An 18,816-nucleotide genomic window follows, 5' to 3' on the forward strand; every position below is an offset into this window, starting at 1 on the left:
CTGGTAGAGAAGATCCGGAATATTTGGCAGTACCCAGGGATCACATACTGACATGGTCCTCAACCATGCGAACCAGGTCCTTCTGGGCCAGAAGGGGGCAATTAATATGACCCTTCTTACTACCAGAGTTAAGAGGCTTAATGGTGGAAAGGCGTATGCCAGAGAGAAGTCCCATTTTATTAGGAAGGCGTCCACTGCCAGTGGATTTTCCCTGGGGTTCAGAGCAGAATGTTTTTTCCTTTGTTTTCTTTGGTGGCAAAGACATCTACCTCCAGCTGACCCCATTTGCAGACAATCAGGTTGTAAATGTCAGTGTTTAAAGCCCATACTCCTTGCCTTAGGGCCCTGCGGCTTAGAAAGTCTGCCTTCATGTTGTCTTTCCCCCTGATGTGGAGCGCAGTTAAAGATCGAAAATTTTCCTCAGCTATCTGAAAGACGTTCCGTTATCTGCATCAGGGTCTTGGATCGTGTTCCCCTTGGTGGTTGACAGGCTACTGCTACCTGGTTGTCAGAGAGGATCCTCCCGTGATGACCTTGTAGGTACATAATGAGTTTTTTAACTGCCAACTCAATCACCAACAGTTCCCTCTGTTTAGATGAGGTTTCAGTATCGGAGTCCCAGTGTCCCTGTACCACTATGTCCCCCATATGGGTCCCCCAACCCAAGGGGCATCTGTGGTTATTATGCGGTTTATCTGCATCAGCCAGGGCACCCCTGAGGATAAGTTATTGTCATCAAGCCACCATCTAAGATGTAAGAGTCAAAGGGCTTAAAAATGCCTGACCCTGTAGAGACCCCTCTAAGGCCCTGCTACTAACTAGAACGTCTCTGAAGGGATCTAGTGTGAAATTGTGCCCACCTGACTGCTGGGATACATGCAGTTAGAGACTAACAGACATGGCTTGCCTGAGAGTCATGGAGGATCTATTAGTTGCCCAATGGATTCCACCTTAAAGGTGTGATTAACCAAAATGCATTGAGGGAACGTAGATTAATAGGTTCTAAATCTTTTATCCGCTTTTGGATTAGGAACAAGGGAGAGTAGAATCCTCTACCTCTCTCCGATTCCAGAACCTATACCAGGACATTTTTCAGGCACAGGCTCAAGACTTCTGCTTCTAAAGCAGCTTGTTCAAGGGGTGAAGATCTTAAGGGAGTTGGTTTAAAGGTATCCCATGGAACATAACTGAACTCCAACCTGAGCCTGGTGGATATTACGTTCCACACCCAGTCACTATTGGTGATCTGCAACCATGCTGGGAAGAAGGCTGACAGTCTACCCCCCCCCCCCCCCCCCCCGGGAATTGTTAGTCATTGGCTCGGTTTCTTTCTCCCTCTTGACGAACGCCTGAACATGAAGCCTGTACCTCTTCTCCTATCCTCCCATCTGGGACGGTCTCTATTAGGTGAAGGATTGCGCCTTCTCCCCTGACCGAATCTCCTTCTACTGAATGGGCATTGGTAGGATGCGGACCACAGATTGCAGAACTTTTTATCATCATCCCCGGCTTTCTCAAGCAGCTCATCCAGGACTGCGCCAAACAAATATTCCCCCTCACATGGGATAGTACAGAGTTTTACTCTGGATTGAATGTCTCCCTGCCAGCACTTTAGCCACAGGGCTCTACGAGCCGCATTAGAGAGTCCTGCTGCTCTGGCAGCCATTCTTACCGCATCAGCAGAGGCGTCCGCTAGGAAGGCTGCAGCCTCCTGGATTACTGGTAGGGCCAAGAATTGTCTGTCTAGATGTTCCTTGTTTCAACTGCGACTAACTGGTTCAACCAGATCATCATGGACCTGGCCATACATGTTGCGGCTACTGCTGGTCTTAAAGAACCAGCTGCCATCTCCCAGGTACTTTAAAGGAAGGCATCCGTCTTCCTATCTAAAGGATCTTTAAGGGACCCAATGTCCTCAAAAGGTAGTGAGGATCTTTGATGCCTTCGCGATTGCCGCATCCAATTTAGGGGCCTTGTCCCAAGTGTTCACCGTCGGATCATCGTAGGGGTATCTACGTTTGAGGGCTGGTGGTAGCAAACCTCTTATCTGGTTTCTTCCACTCTCTACAGGTTAGATATTGAATCTTTTCATTCAAGGGGGAAGACCCTTAGCTTCCTCTGCTCCAGCCCACCGAACGTGACATCCTGCATGGATAGCTGAGGTTTAGGCTCCTCTACTTCCATTGTTCAGTTCTACCAAGGAATCTGACTCCACAGGGTCCCCACCCCTTAAGCTTTCTGGTTGGGACAGGGATTTCAGGGTTTCCCTCAACTCTGCCCTGACTATGTCCTTTAAGCTTGCAGCTACTACAGGCAATTCTTCTGCCACTGTCTGCTGGATACAGGGGGGGGGGGGGGGGGAGGGGCACACAACCTTTTGGGGCATGAGTCCGGTAACGGGCATGCACAAAGTGCGCATTCCCTGCGTTTTGTTTTACTCGTGGATTTCTTTCCCTAAAAATAAAACAGAGGGAGGACCCGTCACTGAGTGAACATTCTCGTAGATCACTTAGCAGTGCCGCAAATAAGTACCAGAGAATGAGGGGGATCTTTCTCAGTCGATGCTCCTGTCTGTTTAGAGGAGCTTTTAATGACTGCATTGGTCACTTCGTCCCACATGTTCCTTACTGTCACGGGACTCCTTTTTCTTTTGCTTGTCCTGCTGAAGGTCCTCTAGGGGCAGCAGTGATTGTCGTTGCTGCTCCATTTGCTGCTGCCGCTCTTGATCGCTCTCCATTACTGCATGCAATAATGTGGCCAAAGCATGGAACCCATCTAGGGCCCTGCCTATATACCCCTCCTCCAGACAGCAGACATGTCGCGCCCACCCCTTAATTGGGCCCCTCTCCCCAGCTGGCGCCGCTATTGGCCGGTGGTCCAGCGTTTACCGGTGCCGCCATCTTGGGATCCTCGCACCTGCGCAGTGGCGCCGCCAACCCGGAAGTGCCCCCAGGCGTAAGCAGAAGTCACATGGGACGCCTGGGCATTCCCTTACACAGCGCTCCCTGGCACCATGCAGCCGCGCTGCGCCGGGCCCACTCCCCCAGCACAATTAGACCATGGACGGGATAGTACGTCATGGCGATTGGCCGCACTCATGGGGGGCGGGGGGGCAGATGATCCAGGTGTCAGCTGATTGTCACAGCTGACACCCGGCACTAAGTGGCAGGAGCAGTCACAGAATGTTCCTGGTACATAACACTGCAATCAAACAAGATCACAGCATTCTAATGCCGTCAGCCCCACTGCCTTTGGTTCATAGACCCTGCAGTGTGATGCAGGGTCCCGATCACTGCTATGGTAACCCAATGATGTCAAGACGGCATCCAGGTTACCAGAGCTGATAAACTTCCCCTTCATGCACAGTGCATGATCAGGAAGTCTCAGGTCAGTGTGCAAAAAGTGCAGCGCTGACAGCTTCTATAGCATGCGGATGCCGCTTCATCTGCATGCCATATAAGGCTAGGTTCACATTAGAGTTTGAGTCTGCAGCGTGTCACCTGCATGCAAACCCGCAGCATTTTTTTGTCTGCATCATCTTATGCATGGCGGAAAAACATGTATGTGTTTCTGCATGCATTTGTGTTTATGCGCATGTGTTTGCTAGGACACCAGACAAAAATGGGTGTGTCATGGGATTTCTATTCACATTTTGAAGCACACGCATGTCCTTGCATACCAATGCGTTCCCATAGACAGTAATGGGTTTTTGACGCACTCATCTGCATATTTGACAGATTTTTGACGCCTCAAAAAATGCAACATGTTGAGTTTGCCGGACACTGCCGCACACTAATGCAAACACATGTCCTTGCATACATGTTAAATATATGTACACATGATGCATGCAGATCTATGCGGATCATACGCTGCGAACACAGATGCTAATGTGAAACCAGCCTAAGCGATCAGCCTGCACAAAATGATTGTCCCATAGTGGGACAAAGTGTAAAAGTAAGAATGAAGCTAAAAACAAAAACTTAAATTGTAAGAATTTAAAAATAAAGTATTCTATAAATAAATAGAATAAAAAAATCTAAATAATAGTATACACATTTGGTATCGCCGCAACCCAACCTATAAAACTGTCCCACTAGTTAACCCCTTCAGTGACCACCATAAAAGCAAAAAAAAAAAAAAAAACCGCCGACGAGAAAGTGGAATAACGCAATCAAAGAGGCTGATATAATCTAACATGGTACCGCTGAAAACGACAGCTTGTCCCGCAAAAAAAAAAAAAAAAAAATCTGCCATACAGCGTCAGCTAAAAAAATAAAAGTTATAGCTTTCAGAATAAGGCGATGCAAAAATAGTTATAGATAAAATAGTTTGTATAAAAAGCGCCAAAAAATAAAATTATATTAATAAGGAATCGCTGTAATCGTACGGACCCGAAAATTAAAACTGCTTTATCAATTTTACCACACGCAGAATGGCGTAAATGCACCCCCCTTCCCCCCAAAAGAAATTCATGAAGTGCTGGTTTCACATTAGCGTTTCAGGGCGCAGCTAAGGCCACCGCTAAGCCCTGCCCCCTGCCGTGCCTCCTCCGGTAGCTCCGCCTATGGGCGCATGATGCTGCATGCGTCCCCAATCTTTATCACTGGGGACGCAGGCTGTGTGCAGTAAGCTTTTGGCGGCACATGCGTTATTTTGACGGTGCGTCAAATGCAACCTGTTGCAATTTGCGCTCGGCGCACTGTCAAAAGGATGCATGCGCTGCCAAACGCATACTGTGAACAGCCTGCGTCCCCAGTGATAAAGATAGGGGACGCATGCAGCGTGTGCCTGTAGGTGGAGCTACTGGAGGAGGCGTGGCAGGGGCAGGGCTTAGCAGCAGCCACCGTCGCTGTGCCCTGAAACGCTAATGTGAAACCACCCTAAAAGATCAAAAAAAGAAAAAAAAAAGTCATGTGCCCAAAGATGGTACCAATAAAAACATCATCCTGTCCTGCAAAAAAAAAAAAAAAAAAAAAAAAAAAAATAGGACCTCACATGACTGTGGTCCAAAACATGAAAAAATTATAGCTCTCAAAACTACTTACAATAAGTAGTACCTGCCATGCGCCCAAATAGTGGTTTACCCCACATATAGGGTATCAGCATACTCAGGACAAATCACACAACAACTTACCCTTGGTAAAGTAAAAAAAAAAAAATTGGCTCTGAATTAAGTTTGTGATGATATATAGATATATACACACACATACACACAGTCCAAAAATTCCTGTGAAGCACCTGAAGGAGGGGTGCTGTTTAGAATGGTGTCACTTTTGGCTATTTACTAGGATATAGACCCCTCAAAGTGATTTCAAATGTGATGTGGTCTCAAAAAAAACAAACAAAAATTGCTGGTCAACTTTTATCCCTTATAACTTCCTAACAAAAAAAAATTTGGTTCTAAATTTGTGCTGATGTGAAGTAGACATGTGGGAAATGTTACTTATTAAGTTTGTGTGTCATATCTCTGATTTAAGGGCATGAAAATTCACAGTGGGAAAATTGTGAGATTTTCAGAGTTTGCCAAAATACCTATTTCACAAACAAACGTGAGTCATATCAAAGAAATGTTACCACTAACATGAAGTACAATATGTCTGAGAAAGTGTTAGAATCACCAGGATCCATGGAGGTGTTCCAGAGTTATTACCTCATAAAGGGACAGTGGTCAGAATTGTAAAAATTGGCCTGGTCATTAACATGCAAGTCACCCTTGGGGGTAAAGGGGTTAATTAGATTGTGGGAACAGTGCCTAATGCTTACTATAGATGTTACATGGCAGTTAGCCGAACGGTGCTTCAACCAATTATTCAGCCAAGCTCTTGCATTTGCCAAGAGGAAGCTGCCGGTTGACGTGTGAGACAAACTCATTGATAGTCAGCAAATTCAGCCAGTTGACATTGTTCTAATGCGTATGCGAGCACCCAAGTGTGACTTCTAGCTATCCTTAAGCCCCCGTTACACACTGCGATACTGCTAGCGATATTGCCATGTGTGATACTTGCCTCCGACCGTCTCCCCCCGCTGCTCATCGTTGATCGCGCGAGAAGCTCCTGGATCATTTCTCGTCAGGCGCTTCCTGCTGGGCTTCCTGTGGCGCCGACGCGGACGGGAGGACGTCAAGGTCGCCGCATCTGACGGGTAAGTAGCGACCCCCGGCCCCTGCTATGTTGCTGGTGAGATCTGCCTGTGTGGAAGCTCACAAGCGACGCACCAGCGATCCATATCGTTGTCAGGATCGCTGGTGCATCGCTATGTGTAACGGTACCCTTACACCCCCAACCACATTTGTAATTTGCTTTATTACACAACACCCATCTACCTCAGCTTTAATTTTTACTGTACCTCCTGTGATGCTTGGGAGTAGTCTCAAATGTGACAGCTCACAGGAGGCCAGGCCTGCACTCACCACAACTTTCATTACTCCTCCTGGAACTGGACATCAGGGGGCAGCATACTACTTAATTACTAGTTTCTTGCATCAATGCCCCCTCTGAAGGCATCCAAGATCCTGGGTGATGGAACGCTATGGGAAAGGAGAGTGCAGCACCAGCAATCTGCTTCTATCACTTCTGTGAAACCAGAGGTTTTAGGGGCAGAGAAGAGCAGCAAGTAACACCAGCACGGAGGTCTAATAATCATCCATAACAGCAGAGACAGAAGCTGTGAGGAGTGACAGCCACCTCCTGATGAGAACTTGTTTGAGGGCCATGGTGTCACTTACGGCTTCTGCCCCAAGACAGTCTTTCACAAAAGCAGCAACAATACAGAGTGCCAGCGCTACACTCGTGTCTCACCCAAGCTCCAGGAGGTCTTCAGAAGTCAGGAGCGACACAGACACACACAGACAGACAGACACACACACACAGACAGACACACACACACAGACAGACACACACACACAGACAGACACACACACACAGACAGACACACACACACAGACAGACACACACACACAGACAGACACACACACACAGACAGACACACACACACAGACACAGACAGACACACACAGACAGACAGACACACACACACAGACAGACACACACACAGACAGACACACACACACAGACACACACACACACAGACAGACACACACACACACACACACACACACAGACACACACACACAGACACACACACAGACACACACACAGACACACACACAGACACACACACACAGACACACACACACAGACACACACACACAGACACACACACACAGACACACACACACAGACACACACACACACAGACACACACACACAGACACACACACAGACACACACACAGACACACACACAGACACACACAGACACAGACACACACAGACACACACAGACACACACAGACACACACAGACACACACAGACACACACAGACACACACAGACACACACACACAGACACACACACACTTTGGAGGGGCAGCCGGGGGGGGGGGGGGGGGGGTGTCTTCACACGGTGCTCCGCTTACATATTCATCTGTATGGCTCCTGACAGGTCGCTGATGCCTCGGTAACCTGCCCCCACATTTGCATAATGAATATACATTAAAAAAAAAAAAAAAAAAAAAAAAACAAACCTTTCTGTGGGCACCTGCACCATGATCGCATTCATATTGTGCATGTAATTTTTTTTATGGCATCTAAACTCCACTACGATGGTGCCGGCCACAGACGCGCAGTAGCATCCATGGGCATCACTAATAGGCTGTTTACCTGGATGGTGTGCATCACCTGTACGTGATCAGGGCCCCATACAAGTCTTCATTGTGCATTAATATACCAGGCAGCGGCCGCCTCCATGGATTGCTAGGATGCGAGTGGATGTCTCATCGGTATTTTTTGCACTGGTGTTGCCGCCATCTTAACTACATGCGTCCACTGCATCCTGGTGGTGCATTTGTTTGGAGGCCTGGGCAGGTATATGGTGCTGCTGTTTTTCTGCTCCTTTTGAAGGTTAAGATGGTGCCGGCCACGCCTGCGTGTGCAGTAGCAGCCATCAGCAATTCAATAGACGCTACTGCACAGTCCGTGCCATTTTCAAAAAAAATTTTTTTTTTCCCTTTGGGGGGGGGGGGGGGGGGGGGGGGTTGGAATTTATGGATACCATCATAAAGATTGTATTAAATGCACAATATGGATGCAGTCATGGCGCAGCACAGGCACCACCTGAAGGGGATTTTTATTTGTTTTCTTTTTAAACATGAAGGAGCAGTGACCTGTCAGCAGGCTAATCAGAGAGCCACATGAAGACCCCCACAGACCGCCCCAGAGCACGAGCATATCATTAACTCAAGACTGAAAGTAAGGATTAAACAACAACCACAAGACAGATTTTGTCACCAGGTGTCGTTGTAATCAGTATAAGGCCATGTGCACACGCTGCGGTTTTTGCCCTGCAGAACCGCAGCAGTTCCGCAGACATGGTAACTGCAGACATGGTACTTCACCATGTTAGCCTATGGGTTTTCAAAACCGCTGTGCTCACGCTGCGACTTTTTCCGCACTTTTTTCCCCGCAGCATGTCAATTATTTCTGCGGATTCTGCTGCGGTTTCACACCTTTAACATAGCAGAGGAGTGAAATCGCAGGACAAAACCACAGGTCACTTTACCTGCTGTTCCGCGGGAAAAAACCTGCAGGTGAATCTGCAGTGTGTGCACATAGCCTAACGGCGCCGACCTGACACTGCCTGTAGGTTACTGAGCACAATCCTGCCGACAGGTTCCCTAGAAGTAAACATTAGGTCTGGATTACAAACAAATTTCTGTAATAAAACAAATAAGCAAATAGATGAACTCCACCAAAACGACCCATAAGCAGAACGGCAGAGAAGGTTCCAGCTCATTCCATAATACAGCACATCACGTGCAGAAAGTCTTCAGCTACACGACCTGGGACCCCGGCTTCCCACCCCTCACCAAGAGGTGGGCACCAGCAGCCCCCAGATCACTGCACCTGGCAGCAAGACACTTCCACCTGCCTGTTACATTGTATGGCTGTTTACAGGTCAGGAGGGGGACACATCCTGTGCAGCCCCCCAGACACAAGGCGACAGGGACACAGGGGGGCCCGGCCTCAGCAGGTTGGGCTTTTGACCCTGCTGCCACCTAGACCGAGAGATTAGCAGAGAAACCCCCAACATGCAGGTGCATAAACCAGGTCTATGGCGGGGACTACAACTCCCAGCAAAAGAGGGCTCAGGATCCCAGCGCACTTCGCAGCCCAGAAGAAAGCAGAGGCCCGTCCGCAGCGCCGCCGCTCACCTCGCAGGCTGTCCCGGCTGCGCTCTTCTGCGCCATGCTCTCGCTCCTCTGCTCTCTCGCGTCTCTGGTGCTCGGCAGCTCCGGCGCAGGGGATTATATAGAGTCCTGCACTCCACGCCTGACCAATCCTGAGGGGAGCTGGGTGATCCTTGCTCCTTACTGGCTGTCTGCAGCACTGGTCCCTCCTCCGTGGGGATAACAAGCGGAAAAGTTGTGGGAGTTGGGTGAAGAGTTTGTCGCAACCTTGCAATAATAAAAAAAAAAGAGACTCACCCTGAGCCCCTTCCTGGCTCCTCGCTGTCTCCTCCACACTGAGGCCCCATTGGTTACACCTGCTGGCCATCTGACATTAACAGACTCTGCAGATCACTATCTGCTGTGTGGGGGGTAGATTCACTCTGAAGGCATCAAAACTATGAAATAACACATGTGGAATTATATAATTAATATAATAAAAATATATACATACCTCTACTATGTGTATACATGTATTCTATTGTAACCTGTCAGTGTGAGTTTACTGTATCGCGCACTGAATTGCCGGCTTTTCTAAAAGACACCGGTGCGTATTTCTCGCAAGTCACACATCTGGTCCGTGTGTAATCCATTTTTTTCTCGCATCCATAGGCTTGCGTTCGTGAGTCTCAGCCATTAAACGGTGCAAATAGTAGCATGCTGTGATTTCCTCCGCATGTATAATACGGGTGAGAAAAAATCGGCTCATGGGAGCTGCCCCATAGATTAACATTGGTCTGAGTGCTCTGCGATTTTTTTGTTTGTTTGTTTTTTTGGGGGTTTTTTTGTTTTTTTTCCGCATACCACTCGTCCGTATTTCTCTCTAGTGTGACTCCGGCTTTACTTTTTAGCTGGTGGCAACTGGATCTGTCTATAGCTGCGCTGCAGACAGGGACGGCGTTAGGGGCAGGCAGCCCAAGCAGCTGCCTAGGGCCCCCAAATAGCGGCACATCACACAGCCGCTATGGGGGCAGGGGGGCCCGCCTGCCCCCAGCAACGTCTACCCCCGCCGCCGTATTGAAGTATACCAGCGTCATAGACGCCGATACAGTTCAAAGCAATGGTGGAGGAGAGAGCGTCAGCTGACGCTTCCTCTCCCATCATTACCCGCTCTGCCTCTGACACTGCGGGTGCGCGATGATGTCATCGCGCACTCACTATGCAGTGCAGGCTGAGACAGGAGCCTGGAGCAGTGCGGGAGTGAGGAGTGTGTTTTTTGTTTTTTTAATGTAACAGTGAGTACTGGACTGTGGGGCCATTCTCTGGGGGGGGGAGGAGAGATGCGGGCTGTGCTATATACCACCATGTGGTGCTGTGCTATATACCACCATGTGGTGCTATGCTATATACCATGTGGTGCTATGCTATATACCATGTGGTGCTTTATGCCATGTGGTGCTGTGCTATATACCATGTGGTGCTGTGCTATATACTATGTGGGACTCTGCTGTATACCATGAGGGGCTGTGCTGTATACAATATGGACTGTGCTATATACTGTGTGGGGCTTTGTTATATACTATGTGGGCTGTGATATACTATGTGGCTGTGTTATATACTTTGTGGCTGTGCTATATACCATGGGGTGGTACATTATACATTATATTCTATGAGGGAGGCTGTGTTACATAATATGGGGGGGGGGCTACATTTTATTCTATGGGGATGTGGGCTGTATTATATTCTATTTGGGGCTGCATTATATTCTATGGGGGGTTACATTATATTCTGTGGGGTGGCTGCATTATGCTCCAAGGGGTGGCTGCATTATACTATAAGAGGGGGGCTGCATTATATTCTATGGGGGGTTACCTTATATTGTATGGCGGGGCTGCATTATGCTCTATGGGGTGGCTGCATTATACTATATGTGGGCTGCATTATACTGTATCGAGGACTATGGGGAATACATTATATTAAATGAAGAACTATGGGGTGCATTATACTATGGGAAGTGAATTGTACTACATGGATGGATGGGGAGTGTATTATACTATATGGAGGACTATGGGCAGTGTATTATACTATATGGAGGATTGAGGAGTGTATTATACTATATGGAGGACTATGGGGCACATTATATTATATGGAGGACTATGGGGAGTAAACTGTTGATATGCTGCTGATAACATGATACTGTATGGTGATCTGTTAGTGATCCATTAGTGATCGTTCTGTCCCCATCATTCTTTCTCAGATGGTGGAAAGAGGCCGGGAAACAATTGAACGATTTCAATATTGTCGAACACACTCATTTAGCGGCCTGAACTCAGCGCATGTAAATACAATCTAAATGCTTCTGTGTGATATGCAATATGCTAGCATTTGGGGCCCCATTTTAAACTATGCCTAAAACCGGCCCTGACTGTACTGTAGATGTCAGCGGCTGTTCACATATCCATCTTTTTTGGGTTTTTTTTATTGCGGTGTGTTTGCGCAAAGCGTATGAAGACATGTCCATTCTTTTTATTGATTTTTTTTTTTCTTTTTTTTTTTTTTACCGGTACCACGGTCTGTGAAAAATGCGGAGAGCTCAAGGGGAACGTCAGTGCGCGGTCCATAATTAACAATTCGATGGGTATGAGAAGCTTTGTCATTTAGCCATCTGAAAATCACTGATGAAACACTGCGGCTTGGTGCCCTCGGCAGCTCTTAGGCTACGTTCCCGTACAATTGAAGCTCTGACCGCCGGGTCAGAGTGACGTCAGCAGCGTGATCAGGTCATGTGATCATGCTGCTGACGTCACTCCCCGGCGCCCAGATCGAACGCTGGTGGTAAGCTTGCAATGTGTTACCATCTTTTCAGTTAGCCATTAAAAGCTATCAACCACTGAGGACTCTCAATCTACAGTGTCTGTCTGCGGGGCTGTGTGTGTGTGTGCCGTGTCTGTGCGGGGCTATGCCGGGCTCTGAGGGCTGTGCCAGCCTGTGCGGGGTTGTGCCTGGCTCTGCGGGCTGTGCTGGGGCTGTGCCGGTGCTGTGCCAGGCCTCTCCCGGGCCTGTGCCGGGCCTCTGCCGGGCCTGTGCCGGCTTCTGCCTGGTGTGTGACGGGCCTGTGCCGGGCTGTGCCGGCTTCTGCCGGGCCTATGCCGGCCTCTGCCTGGCCTGTGCGGGGCTGTGCCGGCCTCCGCCGAGCCTGTGCCGGCCTCCGCCGGGCCTGTGCCAGGCTGTGCCGGCCTCGGCCGGGCCTGTGCGTGGCTGTGCCGGGCCTGTGCCAGGCTGTGTGGGCGTCCACCGGGCCTGTGCCTTCCTCTGCTGTGCCTGCCTGTGTCGGCCTCTGCCGGGCCTGTGCGGGGCTGTGCCGGCCTGTGCCGGGCCTGGGCCGGGCCTGTGCCGGGCCTCTGCCGGCCTGTGCCGGGCCTGTGCCGGCTTCTGCCGGGCCTTTGCCGGCCTCTGCCAGGGCTGTGCCGGCCTCTGCTGTGCTGGGCCTGTGCCGGCCTCTGCCGGGCCTGTGCGGGGCTGTGCCGGCCTCGGCCGGGCCTGTGCCGGCCTCTGCTGTGCCAGGCCTGTGCCGGGCCTGTGTCGGCCTCTGCCGGGCCTGTGCGGGGCTGTGCCGGGCCTGTGCCGGGAGTGTGCGGGCCTGTGCCGGCCTCTGCCGGGCCTGTGCCGGGTCTGTGCCGGCCTGTGCGGGGCCTGTGCTGGCCTCTGCTGTGCCGGGTGTGTGCAGGGCCTGTGCAGGGCCTGTGCCGGGCCTGTGCAGGGCCTGTGCCGGGCTGTGCCGGCTTCTGCCGGGCCTGTGCGGGACTGTGCCGACCTCCGCCGGGCTGTGCCGGCCTCTGCCGGGCCTGTGCCGGGCTGTGCCGGCCTCTGCCGGGCCTCTGCCAGGGCTGTGCCGGGCCTGTGCCGGGCCTGTGCCGGGGCTGTGCCAGCCTCTGCCGGCCCTGTGCCGGGCCTGTGCGGGGCTGTGCCGGGGCTGTGCCGGCCTCTGCCGGACCGGTGCCGGGCCTGTGCCGGCCTCTGCCGGGTCTGTGCCAGGCTGTGCGGGCCTCCGCCGGGCCTGTGCAGAGCTGTGCCTGGCCTGTGCCGGGCTGTGCCGGCCTCTGCCGGGCCTGTGCCGGGCCTGTGCCGGCTTCTGCTGTGCCTGCGCCTTCCTCTGCTGTGCCTGCCTGTGCCGGGCTGTGCCGGCCTCTGCTGGGCCTCTGCCGGGCCTGTGCCGGGCCTGTGCCGGCTTCTGCCGGGCCTGTGCCGGCCTCTGCCAGGGCTGTGCCGGCCTCTGCTGTGCCGGGCCTGTGCCGGCTTCTGCCGGGTAGTGATGGCCTCTGCCGGGCCTGTGCCGGGCCTGTGCCGGCCTCTGCCAGGGCTGTGCCGGCCTCTGCTGTGCTGGGCCTGTGCCGGCTTCTGCCGGGCCTGTGCCGGGTCTGTGCCGGCCTGTGCGGGGCCTGTGCTGGCCTCTGCTGTGCCGGGTGTGTGCAGGGCCTGTGCAGGGCCTGTGCCGGGCCTGTGCAGGGCCTGTGCCGGGCTGTGCCGGCTTCTGCCGGGCCTGTGCGGGACTGTGCCGACCTCCGCCGGGCTGTGCCGGCCTCTGCCGGGCCTGTGCCGGGCTGTGCCGGCCTCTGCCGGGCCTGTACCGGCTTCTGCTGGGCCTCTGCCAGGGCTGTGCCGGGCCTGTGCCGGGGCTGTGCCAGCCTCTGCCGGCCCTGTGCCGGGCCTGTGTGGGGCTGTGCCGGGGCTGTGCCGGCCTCTGCCGGACCGGTGCCGGGCCTGTGCCGGCCTCTGCCGGGTCTGTGCCAGGCTGTGCGGGCCTCCGCCGGGCCTGTGCGGAGCTGTGCCTGGCCTGTGCCGGGCTGTGCCGGCCTCTGCCGGGCCTGTGCCGGCTTCTGCTGTGCCTGCGCCTTCCTCTGCTGTGCCTGCCTGTGCCGGGCTGTGCCGGCCTCTGCTGGGCCTCTGCCGGGCCTGTGCCGGGCCTGTGCCGGCTTCTGCCGGGCCTGTGCCGGCCTCTGCCAGGGCTGTGCCGGCCTCTGCTGTTTTGGGCCTGTGCCAGCTTCTGCCGGGTAGTGATGGCCTCTGCCGGGCCTGTGCCGGCCTCTGCCAGGGCTGTGCCGGCCTCTGCTGTGCTGGGCCTGTGCCGGCTTCTGCCGGGCAGTGCCGGCCTCTGCCGGGCCTGTGCCGGCCTCTGCCGGGCCTGTGCTGGGCGTGTGCCGGCCTCTGCCGGGCCTGTGCCGGCCTCTGCTGGGCCTGTGCCAGGCTGTGTGGGCCTCCGCCAGGCCTGTGCCGGCCTCTGCCGGGCCTGTGCGGGGCTGTGCCGGCCTCTGCCGGGCCTGTGCGGGCCTGTGCCGTGCCCTGCTGGCCTCTACCGGGGCTGTGCCGGGATCTGCCAGGCCTGTGCGGGGCCTCTGCCAGTCTGTGCCAGGCCTGTGCCGGCCTCTGCCTGGCTGTGCCGGCTTCTGCTGGGCCTGTGCCTGCCTCTGCCAGGGCTGTGCCGGCCTCTGCTGTGCCGGGCGTGTCTCGGGCCTGTGCCGGGGCTGTGCCGGCCTCTGCCGGCTTCTGCCGGGCCTGTGCCGAACTGTGCCGGCCTCTGCCGGCTTCTGCCGGGGCTGTGCCGGGCGTGTGCCGGGCCTGTGCGTGGCTGTGCCGGCCTCTGCCGGGCCTGTGCGTGGCTGTGCCGGCCTCTGCCGGGCCTGTGCGTGGCTGTGCCGGCCTCTGCCGGGCCTGTGCGGGGCTGTGCCGGCCTCTGCCGGGCCAGTGCCAGGCGGTGCCAGCCTCTGCCGGGGCCGTGCCGGCTTGTGCCGACCTGTGCCGGCCTCTGCCGGGGCTGTGCCGGCCTCTGCCGGGGCTGTGCCGGGCTGTGCCGGCCTCTGCTGGGCCTGTGCCGGGCTGTGCCGGCCTCTGCCGGGCCTGTGCGGGGCTGTGCCGGCCTCTGCCGGGCCTGTGCGGGGCTGTGCCGGCCTCTGCCGGGCCTGTGCGGGGCTGTGCCAGCCTCTGCCGGGCATGTGCCGGGCTGTGGCGGGCCTGTGCCGGCCTTTGCCAGGGCTGTGTCGGGCTGTGCCGGCCTCTGCCGGGCCTGTGCGGGGCTGTGCCGGGCCTGTGCGGGGCTGTGCCTGCCTCTGCCGGGCCTGTACCGGCCTGTGCCTGGCCTGTGCGGGACTGTGCTGGCCTCCGCCGGGCCTGTGCGTGGCTGTGCCGGCCTCCGCCGGGCCTGTGCCATCCTCTGCTGTGCCTTCCTCTGCCGGCCCTGTGCGGGGCTGTGCCGGCCTATGCCGGGCCTGTGCCGGCCTCTGCCGGGCTGTGCCGAGCCTGTGCCGGCCTCTGCCGGGGCTGTGCCGGCCTCTGCCTGGGCTGTGCCGGGCCTGTGCCGGCCTGTGCCGGGCCTGTGCTGGCCTCCGCCGGGCCTGTGCGGGGCTGTGCCGGCCTCCGCCGGGCCTGTGCCGGCCTCTGCCTGCCTCTGCCTGGCCTGTGCCGGCCTGTGCTGGGCCTGTGCCGGGCCTGTTCCGGGGCTGTGCCGGCCTCTGCGGGGCTGTGCCGGGGCTGTGCCGGCCTCTGCTGGGCCTCTGCCGGGCCTGTGCCGGCTTCTGCCAGGCCTGTGCCGGCCTCTGCCAGGGCTGTGCCGGCCTCTGCTGTGCCGGGCCTGTGCCGGCTTCTGCCGGGCAGTGCTGGCCTCTGCTGGGCCTGTGCCGGCCTGTGCCGGGCCTGTGCCAGCCTCTGCCAGGGATGTGCCGGCCTCTGCTGTGCCGGGCCTGTGCCGGCTTCTGCCGGGCAGTGCCGGCCTCTGCCAAGCCTGTGCCGTGCTGGGCGTGTGCCGGCCTCTGCCGGGCCTGTGCCGGCCTCTGCCGGGCCTGTGCCAGGCTGTGCGGGCCTCTGCCGGGCCTGTGCCGGCCTCTGCTGGGCCTGTGCCAGGCTGTGTGGGCCTCCGCCAGGCCTGTGCCGGCCTCTGCCGGGCCTGTGCGGGGCTGTGCCGGCCTCTGCCGGGCCTGTGCGGGGCTATGTCGGGCCCTGCCGGCCTCTACCGGGGCTGTGCCGGGCTCTGCCAGGCCTGTGCGGGGCCTCTGCCGGTCTGTGCTGGACCTGTGCCGGCCTCTGCCTGGCTGTGCCGGCTTCTGCTGGGCCTGTGCCTGCCTCTGCCAGGGCTGTGCCGGCCTCTGCTGTGTCGGGCGTGTCTCGGGCCTGTGCCGGGGCTGTGCCGGCCTCTGCCGGCTTCTGCCGGGCCTGTGCCGGGCCTGTGCCGGGCTGTGCCGGCCTCTGCCGGCTTCTGCCGGGGCTGTGCCGGGCGTGTGCCAGGCCTGTGCGTGGCTGTGCCGGCCTCTGCCGGGCCTGTGCCTGCCTCTGCCGGGCCTGTGTCGGCCTGTGCCGGCCTGTGCCGGGCCTGTGCCGGCCTGTGCCGGGCCTGTGTCGGGCTGTGCCGGCCTCTGCCGGGCCTGTGTCGGGCTGTGCTGGCCTCTGCCGGGGCTGTGTCGGGCTGTGCCGGCCTCTGCCGGGGCTGTGCCGGCCTCTGCCGGGCCTGTGCCGGGCCTGTGCGGGGCTGTTCCGGCCTGTGCCGGGCCTCTGCCGGGCCTGTGCGGGGCTGTGCCGGCCTCCGCCGTGCTTGTGCCGACCTCTGCCGGGCCTGTGCCAGCTTCTGCCGGGGCTGTGCGGGGTTTGCCAGGCTCTGCGGGCTGTGCCGAGTCTCTGCCGACTCATGCTCTGCTGGGCTCGGGCTCTGCTGGCTGTGCGGGCATCGTCCGATGGGACTACTTGTCCCATCCGGCTATGCCTGCGACAGTGACAGCATTAGCGGATGATGGGAAAGTAGTATTCCCATCATCCGGCTAATGTGGTGAATGTAAAAGAAAAAAAAAAAAAATAATGACATACAGAACATGCAACATATAACATAAAGTACATACACTTAACATACAACACATAACACACACCTAATTCCCCGAAGTCCGCGTCTCCTGCAAATAATATTAAAATAATAAACCACCCTGCCACATCAGCTGATGCGACCGTTCTCCAGGGGCTCCAACAACACACTGACCGGAGATAACCCTCAAAAGTGTCACCTCTTCCGTACTCAGATCGAGTATTTAGGACACACTGTCTCAGCTGAAGGCGTGAGGCCTTCTCAGGAGAAGATTGCCGCGGTACAGGAGTGGCCTACTCCAAAAACCGTGAAGGATGTGCGTGCATTCCTGGGGCTCCGACGCTTCGTAAAAGACTTTACGTGCATCGCAAATCCTCTTCTCAAGCTGCTGAAAGAGGTGTCCTCCTGTACAAAAAACAGGAACGTACATTGGGTAGAGCGGCAGGAAGAAGTGTTCCTAGCCTTGAAGAAAGCTTTGACAGAGGCCCCTGTGCTAACTTACGCTGACTTCATGCAACCGTTTATCTTGCACACCGATGGGAGTCTGCAGGGGCTTGGAGCAGTACAGGACGGGAAAGAGCACGTCATAGCATATGCAAGTCGGTCCTTACATGACTCTGAGAAGAACCCAGATAACTACAGTTCGTTCAAGCTGGAGTTGTTGGCGCTAGTATGGGCAATGACGGAGAAATTTGCAGAGTACCTGGCTGGCTCTGAAGTCCACGTGCATACGGATAACAATCTGTTAGCTCATCTAAAGAAAGCGAAGCTCGGGGCATTGGAACAACTCTGGGTAGCTCGCATAGCGAAATTCCGGTACAAGATCACCCATAAAAGAGGAGCAGAGGATACCCATGCTGATTCCCTTTCCCAAGTGAATTATCATAGACCAACGCCTAATCGGGATGAAGAGCTGGAGGCTATGGAGGTCCTGGAATTTGGAGGGACTGCCAGGATGGTGGCAGCTATGCGGGAGAGAGCAGGAGGGAACTCGTGCGAGTTTGATGGAACAGCCCCACGATGAGTGGGTTCGAGTGCAGCAGGAGGATCAGGAGATAGCCCAGTTGAGACGATGGGTCACATCTAAACAGTTGCCTAGCCACCATGAGAGAAGGAATGCATCACCTGAAATGCAGCAAATTCTTCGGCAATAGGAAAGGAAGTTGTTTCTACAGTCAGAACTCAACCTCATCTGGCAGATGGTGATTCCCTCATCCTTGGTGGACCAGGCGGCTACGGAGGCTCATCAAAAAGGAGCCCACTTTGGCCCTGAAAAGATCTTTCTGTTAGAATCTGTTCAGTTTGTGACTATCCGCCATTTTCATGTAGTGTTCTGGCTGCTGGTCTTTTTCCCCTGGTGCTGGGTTTGTCTTGGGTCAGGTGATTGTATCATCCTTTATTAACCTGCAACTATCTCCCATTCCTTGCTGGACAACAGTGTTAATCCGCTTGAAGTCTGGCTTGGAGCCTTGCTTTGCCTTCTGTGTGTTTAATTAGTGCAGTTCTGGGACCTCTGGTGCTGCTAGTCTTAGTTTCAGTTTTCAGTTTATTTCTGCAGCCTTCTCTACGTTTCTATTAGGAGGTGACCCGTTTTTGTACCCAGTCCTTAGATTTTTCAGGGACCCCCTTCCTCCTATCTATAGGTCTTCGCTTGAGATTAACCTAGGATCGTTGGTGGGTCTATTCACAAGGAATGGGTCGCCCACTCCATCGTAGGGTATCGGTCTAGTCGCAGTGCAGGGTCAGTTTTC

General features: G+C 55.2%; 1 protein-coding gene across 2 annotated transcripts in view; it reads right to left on the reverse strand.

Annotated features, from left to right (window-relative positions):
* The window catches only part of DND1 (DND microRNA-mediated repression inhibitor 1), a 33,103-nt gene extending 23,676 nt beyond the window's left edge, over positions 1-9,427 (reverse strand). Inside the window, exon 1 of one of the 2 annotated variants that reach the window (XM_073582946.1) lies at positions 9,271-9,427. In XM_073582946.1, coding sequence (XP_073439047.1) covers positions 9,271-9,306 — 36 coding nt within the window. In that variant the 5' untranslated portion in view covers positions 9,307-9,427. The remainder of the gene's footprint in view (positions 1-9,270) is intronic. The other variant, XM_073582947.1, reaches the window with a different exon arrangement.
* Between the last annotated feature and the right edge of the window lie 9,389 nt (positions 9,428-18,816).

Source organism: Dendrobates tinctorius, unplaced genomic scaffold (assembly GCF_039654945.1).
Source record: "Dendrobates tinctorius isolate UK_male_01 unplaced genomic scaffold, ASM3965494v1 ptg000075l, whole genome shotgun sequence".
Taxonomy (NCBI): domain Eukaryota; kingdom Metazoa; phylum Chordata; class Amphibia; order Anura; family Dendrobatidae; genus Dendrobates; species Dendrobates tinctorius.